The 18,505-nt window shown below is 34.7% G+C and overlaps 1 protein-coding gene across 1 annotated transcript; it reads right to left on the minus strand.

The window, feature by feature from the left end:
* Positions 1-10,768: 10,768 nt before the first annotated feature.
* On the minus strand, positions 10,769-16,839 carry plxnb2a.2 (plexin b2a, tandem duplicate 2). The gene is given in 6 exon segments (NM_001114488.1): positions 10,769-11,368; positions 11,682-11,782; positions 12,093-12,221; positions 12,454-12,642; positions 12,727-13,840; positions 16,699-16,839. Coding segments are annotated over 5 exon segments (1,434 nt in total). The 5' UTR covers positions 13,573-13,840; positions 16,699-16,839; the 3' UTR covers positions 10,769-11,199.
* Between the last annotated feature and the right edge of the window lie 1,666 nt (positions 16,840-18,505).

Below are 18,505 nucleotides of genomic sequence, written 5' to 3' on the forward strand. Positions count from 1 at the left end.
AAATAAAATAATTCAACAGAAAGAAACATGTTCTGGCTTCATAAAACGGATGTTAAAAATAAACAAATGAAACCTATTATTAAAAGTTTATAGTATTCAATGCCAAAGAAGCAATACACATTACCCTAATCCTAAAGAATATTCTTTGCCAGAAATCCTGTTTTCAGTAAAGTGAATACATGTTAAAAAAACATGCAACATAAAATAAAACACCAGAATGGAACAGGAGGCTTCAATGCAGTCATACAATAAATATTGTAATTATAAAAATACTGTAATATTTATTATTATTACTATAATTAAAATATATTTCATATAATAATAATAATAATAATAATAAAATTAATGCTAAATACAAGTATACATAATTTGTATTGTGTTTTATGGTATTATTACATTTAGTTAAATCCACAAAAAATATGACATGATAGATAAATTAACACAATACAGTATAAAAATCTATTTTCAGGAAACCCAAATTCTTTTTTTTTCTTCTGTGTGTGTGTGTGTTGTCTCTTTCATGGCTGCTGAGTCTGGAATAGGATATGTCTCTTCTTTTTTATCTCTTATAGTGATGAGACATTTTTGCAGATAAAACTTTTTTGTTTAGCCCCCGGTTTGTTTGAAGTTTCTCTTTCATTGGCAGATCCTAGATCCATCCTGCCTTTTACGGCCTAGAATAAAATGCTTGAAACTGCATTTTTCCAGGGTGGAAGTGGGATTCAGAAATAGTGGTTTGCTTTAACCTTGCTTCAAACACCCTTAAGGCCCCCCCGTGGGCCCCTGCTGCGAACCCTGAGCTGGAATAAAGGACTGATCTTTTCCTCTCCCTCCTACAGTAAATCACAGATTTGCTGTAATCTGGCCCATGCTGAGACTGAGATTAAGGCCAGACCAATTGTAAATCATAATCAAAGGACAGATATTAAGGATGGATGCGGAAAATAGTGTTGCAACAATATACTTAAGCCCACCTCTTTCATTATCATTTCAATGTTTTTGATGAAACATGTCTACGGCTGGCCGTTTTGAAGATTAATATTTGGTTGAGTATAGGAGAATTGGGAATAATAGAGGTCTATAATAATAACAGTTTTACAAGTAATGGTTCCAGAAATAAATAGACAAGAATAAAAAATAATAAAATAAAATTAAATAAATAAAAAATAAAATTAAATAAAAAAATTATAAAATTAAATGAAATAAAATAAAATAAAATAAAATAAAATTCACCACAGCAGAATGAACCGCAAACTTGTCCAGCATATGCTTTATGCATAGGATGTCCTTCCAACTGCAACCCAACACCGGGAAATACCCATACGGTCTTATATTAACACACATACATTACGGCCTGATTGCAAATATACATAGAATTTAAATTCAGGGCACAATATTGACATAATTATTTAGCATTCAATATTCTCAAAGCATCAATACATACAAAATAAATAAATAAAAATGGTGACGAACAAGATGAAACAAAATATATAAATATAAAAAAAAAACTATACAACAAAATGCCAGCATTATGAATAAAACAATGACTGCAATATATAATATAAAATTAAACACAAAATTTACAATAAATCTTATGCCATAAAATACAAGTAAAATAGAGTGAACTGTTGATAATTTAGCAAATTAAAAATATGTTTAAAAAAAAAATAATAATAATAATAAACAATTCTTAAAAGCTTAAAGCTTGTGGCAAATACTGCTAAAATAACTAATGATGATGATAATAATAATATTAATATTAATATAAATTAATAATAAAAATAATAATAAAAATATTCAAAGTACATTATTGATGTGTATTTTTTTATTATCTATGCAATAATGAACATGCTACTTTAAATCTGTTTATTTAAGTTTATATGCTCTATCGTGTTCATGTGCTTTTAAATTTATTATATTTTATGCAGATGTACCGCCTAGAAGATTTCATCATCCCAGTTGATCTAAATGAATGAAATCTTTCCAAATAGAGCTATTCAAATCATCTGGTGAAATTAGAATCATATTGCAATATATATTGCAACAAAATATCGCAATGTCAGATTTTTGCAATATTGTGCAGCCCTAGTGCTAACTTTGCATACAATTTTGCACAAGCACAAAAAAAAAAAAAAAACAGCACGAAAAAATAATTAACATAATACAAAAGCAAACTGGTGCTAACATTGTAAAAAAAAATTCCCAAATTCTGTTTAACGAAATATAATAGTTTTGATTACTAATTTTTTATTTTGGCCATGATGACAGTACATAATATGTACTTGATAATATTCTACTGTAGATACTAGTATTCATTTAAAGTGCATTTTAAAACTTGGTTAATTAGATTAACTAGCAAATTAGGATAATTAGGCAAATCATTGTTTAATGATGGTTTGTTTGGTAGACAATAAGAAAAAAAAATTGCTCAAGGGGGCTTATAATATTGACCTTAAAATGTTTTTAAAAAAAATTTAAACTGCTTTTATAGCCAAAATAAAACAAATAAGACTTTCTCCAGAAGAAAAAAATATTTTAGGAAATACTATTAAAAAAAACTCCTTGCTTTGTTGAACGTCATTTGGGAGTTATTTGAAAATAATACAATAAAATTCACAGTGCTATTTTTGGTGTTTCAGAACACTCCCTCACCCTTCTAAAACATCTCCAACAAGCCCTCACTCCAGGCTTGATTTAGGCCAAGCGGCTAATACTAAAAAACTGAAACTCTCCTTTACCTCCTTTCTTTCAAATCAGGTAAATAGATATGGTCTACGTTACCCACTTGGAAAAGCTCTGATTTATGAAGCCCAATCTAACGGAAAATTCTTTGCTACCTGGGAACGCTTTCTCGGATACTTAGACCTGAATTGTGCTCAATCCAAATCCAGCCCCCCTCATGAAAACCAACTGGCACACTACCTTATATGACTTTTTGATGACTACATACTCTCTAACACTACGTTTTGTATCCCCGACAGCTGAAACCACATGTATAGCAATTCATATATTTATCTGCAGTGTGTAAAGTCTGAGAAACTGTTGTTTGTTTGTTCTGCTGTAATTAAAAACCCTTAAAATAAAACTGTAAAACTGAAAATAAACTGCATACAAAATATTGCAAAACTAAATAATCGATTTATAAAACTTCCACCATCTCAATTCCTTACGGTTAAACCTTCAAAAGCTTTTACAAACCATCGCCGATTAGAGCTACAATATTCAACAGCTTGACCTTCATAAACCCCCCAAATTCTCCTGTCATCCACAGGTCGCCGAGCTCTCACTGTGTGTTTGAAGCTTCGCCTTTAGAGGACAGTCTGGATAACACCAGCAACATCATTAATGCGGTGTCTCTTTAAAAAATGTTGTTTTGGACCCCGGTGTGTGTTATTGCAGTGAAAGTGTGTGTGTTGTAGTTGGACTGAGTGTCAAAGCTGAATGATTTGAATAATTCATGACTATGGAAATGAGTCTGTCTGAAGGAAAAGAGTGCGGTCTTTGCCCCGAGGCCTGTAGGGACAGAGATGCTTTTTTTTTTTCATTTATTCGCTCTCCTCCGCTCCTAAAATGCTTCGCTCAAATATGTAAAAATGCAGAAATGAGCAAAACGTGAGAAATGTAGCATGCGCAGAGATGAAAAAAAAAAATATGGGAAAATAATGATAGCTGTCAGGAGAAATGAGATGGCATTGTGCCCGGCTGTCATCTGCAAGCATTGTTCCTGCTTCGTCCCAAATATCCCTGATTTTTCTGATGCTCCGAGTGGAACTGTCACACTTCTTTCACTAAATGATTGGAAATAGATGAGTGAATCATCCGAAACAAGAGAGGACAAGCGGAGCGGGTCGTTTTGTACATCACTGGCCACGTTTTGAGCACCGCTGATATGAATGACGGATATTGATTTTGACTCGCATGCCATTTTACTGCACAATTTGACTCTTTTTAAAGAGGCTTTTTGAAGTAGAGATTGGCTGTTAAAGGGGTAGTTCAACCTGAAACTAAATTTTGCGGTTAATTTACACACCCTCAGGTCATTCGATATGTTGCTGGGTTGTTGTTTTTCGTCTTCTTCTTCAGTAGAACATGAAGTGAAATTGTACAAACAAATTTCAAGAAGGAGCACGTGATTTGATAACAGCTGGCCTTTCATCTGTAATCAGCAATAATCCAATCAGATTGATTTAAGCTTACAAAAAACAGACTGATTTCACCCTATTACCTTATCTTCGTTTTGGTGGAATCCCCCCCTCCACCCCATCTCCTCCTTTTCCTCTCCAGGGGTTGCTCTCGAGACCTACCTGATCTTGGACCCCCTTATGTGCTTATTGACCAGGCGGGAGCCCTGGGCTCAATTATCTCTGAGTTCTCTCCCAGGACAGCATGCCAAACCTGCCATTAGCATCAAGCAATATCTAAGTGCGAACTCTTGAATGAAGGTTTAAAGTGAAACAGTGGTCCTTGGTAAAAATGAGTGTGTCTTTTTGAATATCAGTAATAATACTGTAAAACCAAACGAATACCGTGGCTACTGACAATACGTTCTGTGAAAGAACTTTCCACATTAAAAAATACTATAGTAGTTTATAGTAAATATTATAGTGTTTTTGAGCCATGTTATAATAAGTGTATTATATATTATAGTACTTACAACACTTTGTTAATCAATGCTACAGCATACTGTAGTTTTACGGTAGTCATAAATACTGTAGTATACTTTGGTTTTTACTACAGTAAACTGTGTATTGTAATAAAATAGATCTTTTAGTTGTAGAAATCTACGGTATTAAGTCATTTGTTTACAGTTTTGGTGGCACAGTGGCTCAGCGGTTAGCGCTGTCACCTCACAGCAAGAAACTCGCTCGTTCGAGCCCCGGCTGGGTCAGTTAGCGTTTATGTGTGGAGTTTGCATGCTCTCCTCCTGTTTGTGTGGGTTTTCTTCAGGTGCTCCCCCAATCCAAAGAAATGCGCTATAGGTGAACTGATTAAGCTGAATTGGCCGTAGTGTGTGTATGTGTGTGATTTGAGAGTGTATGGGTGTTTCCCAGTACTGGGTTGTAGATGTAAGGGCATCCACTGCGTAAAACATATGCTGAATAAGTTGGTGGTTCATTCTGCTGTGGCAATCCTTGATAAAGGGACTAAGCCGAAGGACAATAAATTAATAAATAAATGATTGAATGAATGAATTACTATAGTTTATGTATTTTCATAACAACTGAATTATCACAACATATTAATTCAAGTACTTAACTATACTATGGTTTGAAAACACTTTAGTATTTATTATAAATTACTGTAGTATTTTTCACGTGGGTTTCATGGAATCTGTGGGGTTAGGCTTTGGCAAGCTGAAAATAATTTATTAATTTTAATATTTAATAATGCTAATTTTAATTTTATTTAAATATTTGATGGTTGAACTTCGAGGTGGATAATCCATAAGCCTGTTGTTTACATTCTAATGGAAGTTACTTATAGCCTAAATCATAGAGTCACTTGCCATAAGACAAATTTGGAAAATATATCAATATTTTGCTAAAACTGAAGAAAATCGATACATTTAATTTACACTCTTAAAACTAAACATTATTTATTGTCATTGATGGTTTAATGAAGAACCTTTAACATCCATGGAAACTTTTAATTCAATGAAAGTTTCTATATATTGAAAAATGGTGCTTTAGGATATGAAAATGTTTTCCACATACTATAAAAATTTTGTATATAATAATTTTATATATAATAAAATATAATATTTATATTATAAACATATTTATATTATAATATAATAATAACACTTTTAAATATACCTGAATCTTTGTTGTTAAGAGTGTATAACAGGTAAACCATGGTTAATTTTCTGAACTGTGTTGTATAGTAACCATATTAACACATTCACGTGGCGCCCTCTACTGTTTAAATATTATTTTCAACCCCAAATAAAGTCAATAATCTCAAGGGAACTTTAAAGCTGTTTAACCCTCACCAGGAGACATTCAGTCCCATAAAGTACCATTTTACATCATCAGTGACAGTAATATTTGAGAAACAAGAAACAGACGTTACCAGCATCCGTCCGTGAGCAGCTGAATTGGCACTTGATCCAGAATGGCGGCAAAGACAGATGAGGAGAAACAGTTGCGCTGTCAGTTGGCAGAGGAAGACAATATGCCGTGAGACAGCAAACAGAAGGAGCCGTGAAGTGGGAGGGGGAGATAAACATGAACAAAAGTGAGCGGGAGCGAGAAATAAAGGAGTTATTTTTAGCGCGAGCGCGCGCGATGATTAGATTTGCTTCCCTGTTGCACCGCGCCAAGTTGGTCGGGTGGCTGTCAATATGAGTTATTGCATAGACGGAGCTCTAATCAAAAAAAGGTGTGTGTTTGTGTGCTTCTGTGAGTGACATGGTCCTGTGTGTGTGTGGTAGACTGAGACAGAGTGGTTCATGCACGAGCCTGTGCGCGCGCGTGGATGAGGCTGTTTATAAATTTCATATACTCGAATAATTTGTCGTCAGGAGATGTTGGTGTAGCTCGGTGGATGGTATCCGGTATTCCCTGCAGTGCCAGTTTGGTGCAGTTCCACTAATGAGCCATCTGGTGCTCTCGCCATCAGTCTCTCCAGTCCTGGAGATCATCACCCAGAATCCTGCACCCCTGCTACATGACGAGGCCTCTTTAGGGAACGAATCAAGGGTAAAATTTGTTGAATTCAGAGTTTAAAAATATAAAATTCGTAATCATTTTTTAAAAAACTATATTAAATAAATATAATACTGTAGTTGTAGCACCAGGCCTGTAGCCAGGGGAGGGTTCGGATGGTTCGAAAGACCCCTTCTGAAAAAAAGTCCAGTATTCGGCCCCTATGGACCATTTTGAGGGATGTAAACAATAACAATGGCACTAGTGTATTTCCTGTATTGCATTTTGAATTTAGCTTTCAAGAATCCAAACAGATCCATATATTGCTAAACAATGTTAAGGTAGCTGTTTTAACATTTAAATATTATTAAATTGTTACGATTATAAAATAGTTTGGTAAAAAGCAGGAAAGGTTTATGGGTCAATGAAATCACCACATTGAAATGGTCTATATGGGCTCATTTGTCCCACTTTTGACAGTATACTATCATAAATTGTGAAAATAAGCAATAGAAGAAGGCAGGAAGAATAACCATTAAAAGAAGACTTTTAATATTTAAATGGCCAAATTCTGGCTGAGGAAATGAGCTGGCCAGTTTATTATTTGCTTATAGGCTACAGTTTTTCATTTAAAACAAGTTTTAACAAATTCCAGATTTTGTAGTTTGTTTTTTATGATGGCTGATAATAAATCAGCATTTAAAAAATAAGTATTTTTTCATATTTCTAAAATTCTAATCTCATTAAAATATATAAATAAAACTGTAATAACTTACAGTTTAAATGCACATTTGAACAAAAAAAAGTATGATAAGCACAAAAATCCAAAAGTGTGGTAATGATAATCATCCGACATGCTAATCCAGCACAAATTAGTGCTTAAAATGTAACTATGTTAGACTTTCCCCTAGTACCTTCCAGATGCCCTTCCAGCCGCAACCCAAGACTGGGAAACACCCATGCACTCTTGCATTAACATATACACTATGGCCAATTCACTCTATGCCAAACCGGAGCACCCGGAGGAAATCCATGCAGACGCGGCAAGAACATGCAAACTCCACACAGAAATGCCAACTGATCCAGATGGGGCTCAAACCAGCGACCTTCTTCAGGTGATTGTGCTACCCACTGCGCCGCCGTGACACCCCTTGGATGTTTTTAATGTAAATATTTAATGCAATAAAAGAATAATACAATTTTAGAAAAATATTATTTAAAAAAATGTTACTTATATGTTAACGTACACCCTATAAATGTAATCATAATCAAATAACTATATGTAAATTGCTCACAACATAATTTTAATGCTTAAAAATACGAGAAATTGCCAGTCGGTTAAGATTTCTTTAAACCAATTAGTCTTACTGAATTTACTTCTCAACAGGGCCTACATCAATACTGTGTTAAGATATGTTTGTTAAAAATATATAACAAATTCAAAACAATCCTTAATTCTTACTGCCGCCAACTTGAGCTTGTGAAATAGCAGTTCTCATCATCAACCTGATTATTGATGATTAGAGATGTGCAAACACTAATGAAGACACTAATGAAGAATGATAGTGGTCCTATGACGAATACACTGTGCCCAAGTGTCCAGTGTGCTTGATCACAATCCCAGATTATTCCCAATGCAAACAGTACAAATATTCAATTCAGCTTTATTTATATAGCGCTTTTACAATGTTTTTACAATATTCAAACAACATTATTCCAGTCATTCATGTACAGTCCTTCCACATCCACATCCATTCCTAACCTTTAGTGATTCTGCTTTGACTGATTAATTGCGAGTGGTGCACACACAAACACATCAGTACACACGCAATCACACAAACAGCTTTTGTTTGTTCGAATGATTAAAACCTGATTTTATAATCTATTACATCAGTATGTGATTGCATCAGATTCATTCATTTCTGTGGTTTTACGGCTGGTTGGCATCAAATAATAGGCTTCACAGAGCGGAAAAATGCAATAGGAAGTTCTGAAATTGTAATTGGGGCAATGCTCTTCCAGATAACCTTCAGAAGTTGGAAATAACACATTTTTTCATAATGGGTTTGTGCTACTGTCCCCAGGATAACAAATTGCCTTGGCTATGGTACGCTGAATAACCAGCTAACAAGAACATTGGTTTTGGTGGAGAAACGTGAGCAAATAATTGTGTTTTTGAAACTTACATTCTTGTTTTAGCTCTAGTATAATTAAAAGTGACCTTGGCGTTTCCATCAGTCTGTAAGCAGAACTTAATATAGTTCATAACTGTTATAATCAGATTTTTATTATTTACTTTTTTACATATATGCATATTCATTTATGAAATTAATTGGTTTTAACACACGTGTAATTTGAGTTTTTTTTTACCCCTAGTTGGCACTATGTTTTAATTTTAAAATGAAACCAATGGAAATCAAATGAACAGAGATCAACAGACAAACAACATAATTTTACCAATTTTTTTTTTCAGGAGGGTCTGGGTTTTATTTTTATTTTTTGACTAAACTCTGTGATCACAGAAGTCGCTTTTACCCCAATCATCATAGCTGAATTTGAAGTTTTGATTGTTTTCTCAACTTCAGTTATTTAATGTTGCTACAACATTACTATAATTAGGACATTTTGACTAGTAAACAGAATTCACACCCTCATACAACTTCTAATTTCAATGTGTAAACTGCTAATTCTATGAGATCTGTGATTCCTGACCACTGCAGATGCAGATGGATTGTTGTTGCCATTAGAATTACAGAATTCAGAGCAATGAAAACATGAGCTGCTCTGATTAAAATGTCACACATTGCAAGCCCGTAGCCAGGGGAGGTTCGGGTGGTTCGAAAAACCCACTCCTCACTTAGAAAGGTCTAGAATTTGTTCCATACATGAGCACATTTATCCTATCCTATCACTGCTATGCCATTATAAAAAGTGAAAATAACCCGTTGAAAACCCATTATCCATGGGTTTTTAAAAGTATTTTTTACAAGAGAGGCTAGAAAAATTGTGAAGCTCTACATCATTGGTATTATTTTTTATTGTTATTATTCAAATGGCCAGATTCTCACTGAATAAAGTTGAATTGCTGGCCAGTTTGTTATTCATAATTCGCCTAATAAATGATAATAAATAAATTTGCATTGATAATAGGTATAAATTTTATTTTAAAAATAATTAATTTTTCATATCTCTTTATTCTAAATCTAGGAAATTTATTTTGTACATTAAAAAGTGTGGTTATGATGACAAGATTAACCAACTAAAAATAGTGCTTTTAATGTATTCATTCATTTTCTTTTCAGCTTAGTCCCTTTATTTATCCAGGGTCGCCACAGTGGAATGAACCACCAACTTATCCAGCAACTTATGCAGCGGATGCCCTTCTAACCGCAACATATCTCTGGGAAATATCCACATACACTCATTCACACACACACTCATACACTACGGAAAATTTAGCCTACCCAATTCACCTGTACCACATGTCTTTGGACTGTGGGGGAAATTGGAGCACCCAGAGGAAACCCACGCGAACGCCGGGAGAACATGCAAACTCCACACAGAAACGCCAACTGACCCAGCCAAGGCTCGAACCAGCGAGCCAGTGACCTTCTTGCTGTAAAGCGACAACACTACCTACTGCACCACTGCATCGGCAAAATGTATTTAATTTTCATAATTATATAGAAAATGAGGCGTATAACTGCAAAAAGGTAATTTTTTTGAGAAAAGGATGACCCCTTTCACCAGGCTGGCTACAGGCTTGCATTATCATCTCAAAATATGTGTGATTAAACAGAGGTTGGAACCAGCTCCAAAAGGGTTGGCGTAACAAGGCTGTACCAACATCCAGAGGTTGTTATTTTAACTAAATGGGCATTGTAACAGGTTCACAATCACAATTGGCAGCACCATGACAGTAATGTGAGCTTGCTCAGATTAAAAAAAAATAAAAAAAGAAATTCAATGTAAATGTCATTATGTAATACAGTTTTGTTTTTTCCAAAAAGTAAAATAAGGCATGGGATAAATGTTTGTTTTTATCATCTGATCTGCAATGTGTCTTTTAGCATCTTGCAATCCAATACTCAATATACAAAAACATAATAAATAGACAATAATAATTTTTTCATCGTTTTTTATTTGCTCAACAAATGGACACTCTCCATGGCATCAACTCAGAAGTCTTCTCTTCTGGTAAAACCTCTGATTTACATGTCTTTATTACATTTACTACATCTCGAGTGCCACAAAAAGCAAAATACATTCCCTTTCTCCCTCCTGTCTTTCCATTGTAATATCATCCTCTCTAGATCTCTTCATAACATCAGTGGTTCTCAATACCATGGACTCAGTTCTGCAAATTGTGTACGTCTCATCTATTAAATATGTAAAGTATGTAAAAAAGATTTTAAAGCGCAATGTAAATTGCTAAAGGACATACTGCTAAATTATATATCAATAAGAAAGTAAATTTAAAGTACAGCAGAAAAAATGCTTTGAGTAACTACTGGCATATTCAAACATAGCGATTGAGTAATACTGCAAGGTTTCACCTATTTATGGTCCACAAAGGTGTGCTCATCCCATTTGGAGGAGTCTGGTCTACTGCGATACATGCTTGGAAATTTATGGGCTCAAGGATTTTACATGCTTGATCTGGACCCCACAACCAGACATTCTCTCCTTCACCTTTGTTGCAATTCTTTTTCCTGGTACAACTGCAAGAGAAAAGCAAGCAAACATGTGCAATGAGCAGTGCTTTGTTTGCTTTAACTGGACTGCACACAGATGCAAAACATGAACACACAAGACCTAGATTGTTCTGTATTTTTTGAGAATAGACTGTTTAAAAATGAGATCTCTAAATCCTGTACCAAAAAATACTCTAATAGAAGTGACATGACCCATTGGGACCATGGGTTTTAGTTTATTTGACAGCAGAAATATCTACTCTGCTGAAGTGTGTTATTATTAGTTGTCCAGTCCTGGAGAATATGATGGTTTTAATTGGCAATAAAATCACAGACTTACCGGCCCTCCCGCACACACCAGCCACAATATGGGTCCTGTTGGATTAAACATGAGCGGCAATCATTTTTTGGACCACAGACCTGCACTGGCACTTTGGAGATCTACAAAAAAAATGAAAGAAGTGAGTGTGGATTCTATTAAGAAGCAAAAGAGATTAAACTTTATGAGTGTTGTCATTAACAAAGACTATTAATGATGATACACTAGGAAACTTTGGGAAATTATTCCATCAATGGGCAACCAAGTGAGACACAGGAAAACCGCATTCAGATACAATTGTGTGATCATTGTCAATAGGACAGAAGCCAAACAACATCACTCTAGTATTGTCTGGCAACATAGGTTTGCACAAACAGGTTTCCCTGTTGACTTAACATAATCTATACCTTTTGGTTGTGTTCATAAACAAACCTTTCTGCCAGTGGTGATGTAGAGGTGATCCAAACCTGTATCAAATAAGAGGTTTTTGTTCACTGCACCTCCTGTGCGTTGCCCTGGAATTCTGTTGTAAAAGTCAGTGTGGTTTGGGTCAAGATGCACCTGCGAGGAAAAAGACTTTTATCTGAAGGGACTTGCAGGAAAACACTGTTTCATATGGAGTTAAAGTTAAGTACTACTACTTAAGTTTAAATCCATTCTAGGGGCTGAATCAACAACCTTTTGGTTACCAGCCAGTAATCATCAACATCTAAGCCAGACCACCACAGCCAGTCAAACCTCAAGGGCCCTGTGAAAAAGAGGATATAAATACCAAACCCTGCAACAACCTCACCTTCAAGACGTCTGCTCCACTGGTTCCCAAGAATGCCACAGTGTGTTCGTTCTCCACCGCCACAGCTACAGCTGTCAGCATGTCATTCCCAGTGTATATGAGTTTGACGGCTAAAGCATACTCAGGTTTACTGGCTAGTGGAGATGGCAGGAACTCTGCGCCACATATATATGCCTTTACCATGTTCTTCTGTTGGGCAAAAATACACCACAATCAGACTAGCTATAAAAACACAAAACAGAGAAGCAGAGCTGAAGAAACTCAACAACTCACATCTCTTTTGGTCCTGCATATGGCTTCATTCTTGGAGTTGTAGGGTGAATAAACAGTCTTCGGTTTGTCATCCTCCAGAACTTCTCCTGTGTAGCAGGACTCAATCACCTCCTCAAACCTGGCATTAATGCTGCTAAGCGGGTACATGCACAATGCTGATCGCCCGTCCTCCTCATCTGCACTGAACACTCCAAACAGAACCTTATCATTTAGATTTGATGGGACGATATTCTGAGCCAAAACCTTTCCAGGTTTAGCCAGATACGCTGCTTGGACTTTGTTGAATGTGTTCTCTTGTTGTTCAGTGTTAATGGTGCAGTTGAGCTGAAGTTCGGTGTAAGAATAATAATGATGGTCGTTCTTGCTAAGGCGTGCTATAAATGTAATCTTCCTACTGTGTCTTGTGCTGGCAGTGTGTGAGAACAACAAGTAGATGTAGCCATTATTCTTAAATGTGTAGCGAAAATCGTGGTGGTACCGATGGACAAACGCACTCGCTTGAACAGTGGAAGCTTCAACCATGTTCTCAAAAACATCCATTTCTCCATGTTCCTGCAGCAACCAAGTGCTAATGAGCTTTGAGCTGTCCGAACTTCCAAAACCTTTTCCCACCAGAAATACACTGAGGTTAGCATTAGTAGTAGTGTCCTTAAAATAAGAAATGACCCCCACCACAGTGACAGATTCCTCAGTGCTGGCAACCCATGTCTTCTCTCTTTCAGTGTCACTGTAGTACACCGGTTTATTCACACTGTTGAGGTTTACCAAAGAGCAGATGCCCCTAAAAAGGATTCCACAAACGATCAAGACGGAGTTAACCTGAAGGAGTTTGTTAAAGTTGTCCATTTCCTTCGCATCGGTGCACTTCACAGTGATTGGGGGGGTCACATTTTGGGTCTTTTTTTGAGTCTGTTACAGCACAACTCTCCACCTGTAGATTATGGTTCAGCTGAAAGATCCCATTGACAGCTCCAAGGTAGATTCGGCAGGTTTGAGGGTCCTGGACCACATTATTGATGATGGTAGGATACAATAATTGTTCTTGAGCATCATTACAGCAAGATGAGCCAAAACACAGCAGCAGAGAAAAAGCTGCCAGCAATATCCACTTCATCTTTTAAAAAGAAAGAGAAAAACAGGAAATATAATCATATAAGAGAAGAGCAGAAAGTCATTGATGAACCACAAGGATAGCTGGATCTCGGATTACCGAAATTTCTACCGCCCTGTATTTTGCTCTCTCATTGGCTGTAGTTTATCACTATTGTATATTTTAGTCAGAACTCTTTTCACATTTAAGAAATATTTCATGAGTGTTAGAGTGTCAGGATCAAAAATTATTTCAAGACTCAAAGATTTATCATAAAAGATTTAATGTTCTTGCAGTAAGGGAACAATACAGAAGAAACACAAGAGGTTCTATTCTGGTTGCTTAAAGGGCAGCCTTTTAAATCCAGTTTATATACAGGCATACAAACAGATGATGAAACATTGTCTTTAATCATTGGTCTAAACAGCGTGTTTGGTAGAATCCTATTGATCATATAATAAATTCATTGTCTGCACAGTATTCCTGCAACTGGGATTCCAACCATTCAACTGATTAAAAACTACATTTGAGCATGTGATTATATCAAGAAGCACACAAATTTACATTAACTTTGGGTTCCTTTAAAAGTATACATATATAAAAAGAATATAAACAGAATATATGGAAATGAATCAAATTAATTTATCTAACATAGAGACACATCAGTTATTCTCCCAGAGAGCGTCTTTGATCCTTTACACTATGTTGTAGTCACTTTAGCTTCAAGTTGCCTCCAACTTGCAATAGTATCTGGATGCAGCCTTGATGATGCAAGCTAAGACTGCATATTTCAGCAATGCAGTGTCAGACCCAATGCAGTCAATAGACCTTATGATGTCACTGTGAGGGGTAGGGTTAGGGGTGAGGTTAGGTGAGTGCATTAAAAAGTATTGAATGCAGCTCAGACTTCACTGAAAGAGGTCTGCATTGTAATGGCAAATTATATTTTTCCTGTTCACAAGCAATACATTTTAATGTGAAGACTGAAATTGAATAAAGTCAGACAAAGTTTTTCTTTCAATTGTTTTAATTCTCCAGAGATTAATCAGTTTAAACACAAACAGCCAATGTGAGCAAAAGGATCCTAAGGATGGGCTCACAGGCATTTTTAAAGACAATGTTACAATGTTTTAGATAAGAATTTCTCTAACTCCTAAAAGAACAGTATATTACATGTATGGAGTATAATATAAAATATAATGCATTTGATGTTTACTTTAGCAAAACCTTAAAAAACATAAAATATCAATATATAATCGTCAATCATCAATATATGATCATCAATATTAAAAATTTCCATCACAGCATCCAGACCCCTCTCCCAATTTCAGCCATTTGTTGGAAATTTCACAAAATTCGTCACCAAGCGAAAACCTTCTGCTTTTATGCTAAGAAAGATTGAGAAACGCTAAAAAAATAAGCATCACATTTTAAAATTTTATACAGTTGAGGTTTATCCTTGCCATGATGACAGTAAATAATAGTATACTAAATATTTTTAAGACACTTCCATACAGCTTAAAGTGACATTTAAAATACAGCTTAAAGGGACTAATAATTTTGTCCTTAAAATTTTTATTATTTTTTTAATTAGAAACTGCTTTTATTCAAGCCAAAATAGAACGAATAAATTTTTCTCTAGAAGAAAAAATATTATCAGACTTACTGTGAAAATTTTCTTCCTCTGTTAAACATCATTTGGGAAATATAATAATAATAATGCAAAAAAATCAAAGGGAGGCTAATTATTCTGACTTCAACTGTATATATTAGCAACTTTTTATCTGTTAAAATGCAAATGTGATGTAAAGACCAAGTATGATAACCAATACTCTGATTTTGTTCTCTGCATTGAATCCCCACAGACATTAAAAGAACAGTGAATATGACACTGTTTGCACAGCCCAAAACAGTGTGTAGCAATTTATATGAAAATAATATACAAGTACAAGCACTTTTTCCCCACATAAAGCATAGGCTGCAGCAGCCGAAGATCACGTTGCCACCAATAATATACAAGTAGCTAAGAACAGCAAACTGGTGCTAAGATTCACACAATCTCCCCAAAATTGGGCAGTAGTTGATTGGGGAAAAACATGGCTGTTACTGCTGCAAAATTTGTATCAGAATTTGATGGAGACAACAAGAAAGCATTGACCCATTAATAGTTTTTTTATTTTTTATAAAACTTAATAAATATTGGCTAAACTAATTAACTCATAATTGTACTATACTGACAGATTCGTGTCAGTGTAAGCTATACAGATTCTTCAACTCTTAATACTTTAAAATAAAAATTGACAAAACTACATTTAAACATATTATCATACCTCAATTTTTTTAAACACATCCAATCCTCACAGAGCTGCGGCACAGGTTGTCACTCTCTCTCACTCTCTCTCTCCCCGCCAAGGGACAAAACCTCCAACACAACCACAACCATTGCACACCAGAAGCATATATTTGCTGCATTTTGCTGTATTTTTTCTCTATGTGTGTAAGTGACACTGTTTGACATTTTTGGGATGACTTGGGTTTTTACCTAAAAACATTAGTGCAGATATTATCATGATATTATTATATTGAACCCAATATGTTAATATAGAAGCAAATAATTTTCTGAATGCGGTGATAATTGATATTGTATACATCCTGCTGATGTATATGAGGATTATTTAATTCCATTTTACTGTTGCAAATAAAATATTTCAAACCCCTTGATCTGCAAACATTTTGTACAAACTGTAACAAAAACCAAGGTTACAGGAAACTATTTTAGAAAGATTATTAATCTTTACCTGAATACTTACTCTAACCAAAATCTATTTTCCATAACCCCATGCCTGAAGCTGATTAGACAGCACCTAAACTCTATCACTCACCTTTCCGAGAAACAACTCGCGACGGCGGATCAAGAGTCCGATCGCGATGAAAGCGATGAATAATTACATTATTCGTCTCCCAAAAACAAGATCGCCGAAGCTGGCGGAAAAAATAAAAGCGTATTTCTTGAGAAAAGCCGGGGAGGTAGTTCACTTTGTTTGGGAAATCCGAGGAACTATGGGCGATGTTGGGAATCCAGTCGTCGAAAACAATTCCTGTCCTTTTTCCACGCCCTGTAGGCTGAGCTTCAGAAAGCCGCCAGGTGCGCGTGAAGTGTGGACGTTCACGAATACCTGTTTTTTTATGTTTTATTTATACATTGTGAAACATTACAAAAATTTACAAAGACATAAACATGTAACAATAAGCAAATACACTGAAGAGTATTTTGAGCAATTAATAGCCTAATAATAAAAAATAAATAAATCATAATAAATAAAAAATGTTTAAAAAATAAATAGATAAATAAATAAAAAACAACAACACTAGTGCAATCTTATATACAGAAAAAACAAGTCTACAATGTTTTGACCAGAAATAGTTATGTAAGCAGAACTTCATAAATTTTAAAACTGTTGTAGTTAGATTTTTATAATTTACTTTTTTTACATATATCCATATTCATTTATGAAATTAATTGGTTTTAACACACGTGCAATTTGAGTTTTTTTTAAACCTAGTTGGCACTATGTTTTAATTTTAAAATTAAACCAATGGAAATCAAATGAACAGAGATCAACAGAAAATAATATACTTTTACCAATCATCACTAATCATGCTGGTTTATGCTGATTTTTTTTTTTCAGAAGGGTCTGGGTTTTATTTTTATTTTTTGACTAAACTCAAAAAACTAAACTGATCACAGAAGTCGCTTTTACCCCAATCATCATAGCTGAATTTGAAGTTTTGATTGTTTTCTCAACTTCAGTTATTTAATGTTGCTACAACATTACTATAATTAGGACATTTTGACTAGTAAACAGAATTCACACCCTCATACAACTTCTAATTTCAATGTGTAAACTGCTAATTCTATGAGATCTGTGATTCCTGACCACTGCAGATGCAGATGGATTGTTGTTGCCATTAGAATTACAGAATTCAGAGCAATAAAAACATGAGCTGCTCTGATTAAAATGTCACACATTGCAAGCCCGTAGCCAGGGGAGGTTTGGGTGGTTCGAAAAACCCACTCCTCACTTAGAAAGGTCTAGAATTTGTTCTATACATGAGCACATTTATCCTATTTTGACTGCTATGCCATTATAAAAAGTGAAAATAACCCGTTGAAAACCCATTAAATTACAATTAATTTGAATACAATTGTTGTTATCCATGAATTTTTAAAAGTACTTTTTACAAGAGAGGCTAGAAAAATTGTGAAGGTCTACATCATTGGTATTATTTTTTATTGTTATTATTCAAATGGCCAGATTCTCACTGAATAAAGTTGAATTGCTGGCCAGCTTGTTATTCATAATTCGCCTATTAAATGATAATAAATAAATTTGCATTTATAATAGGTATAAATTTGTATTTTAAAAATAATTAATTTTTCATATCTCTTTATTCTAAATCTAGTAATTATATTTTGTACATCAAAAAATGTGGTTATGATGACAAGCTTATCCAGCTAAAAATAGTGCTTTAAATGTATTTATTCATTCATTCATTTTCTTTTCGGCTTTGTCCCTTTATTAATCCAGGGTCGCCACAGCGGAATGAATCGCTGATTTGACAAATGTTTGTTTTTATCATCTGATCTGCAATGTGTCTTTCAAGATCTTGCAATCCATTACTCAACAT

This window comes from Danio rerio, chromosome 4 (genome assembly GCF_049306965.1).
Source record: "Danio rerio strain Tuebingen ecotype United States chromosome 4, GRCz12tu, whole genome shotgun sequence".
Lineage (NCBI taxonomy): Eukaryota > Metazoa > Chordata > Actinopteri > Cypriniformes > Danionidae > Danio > Danio rerio.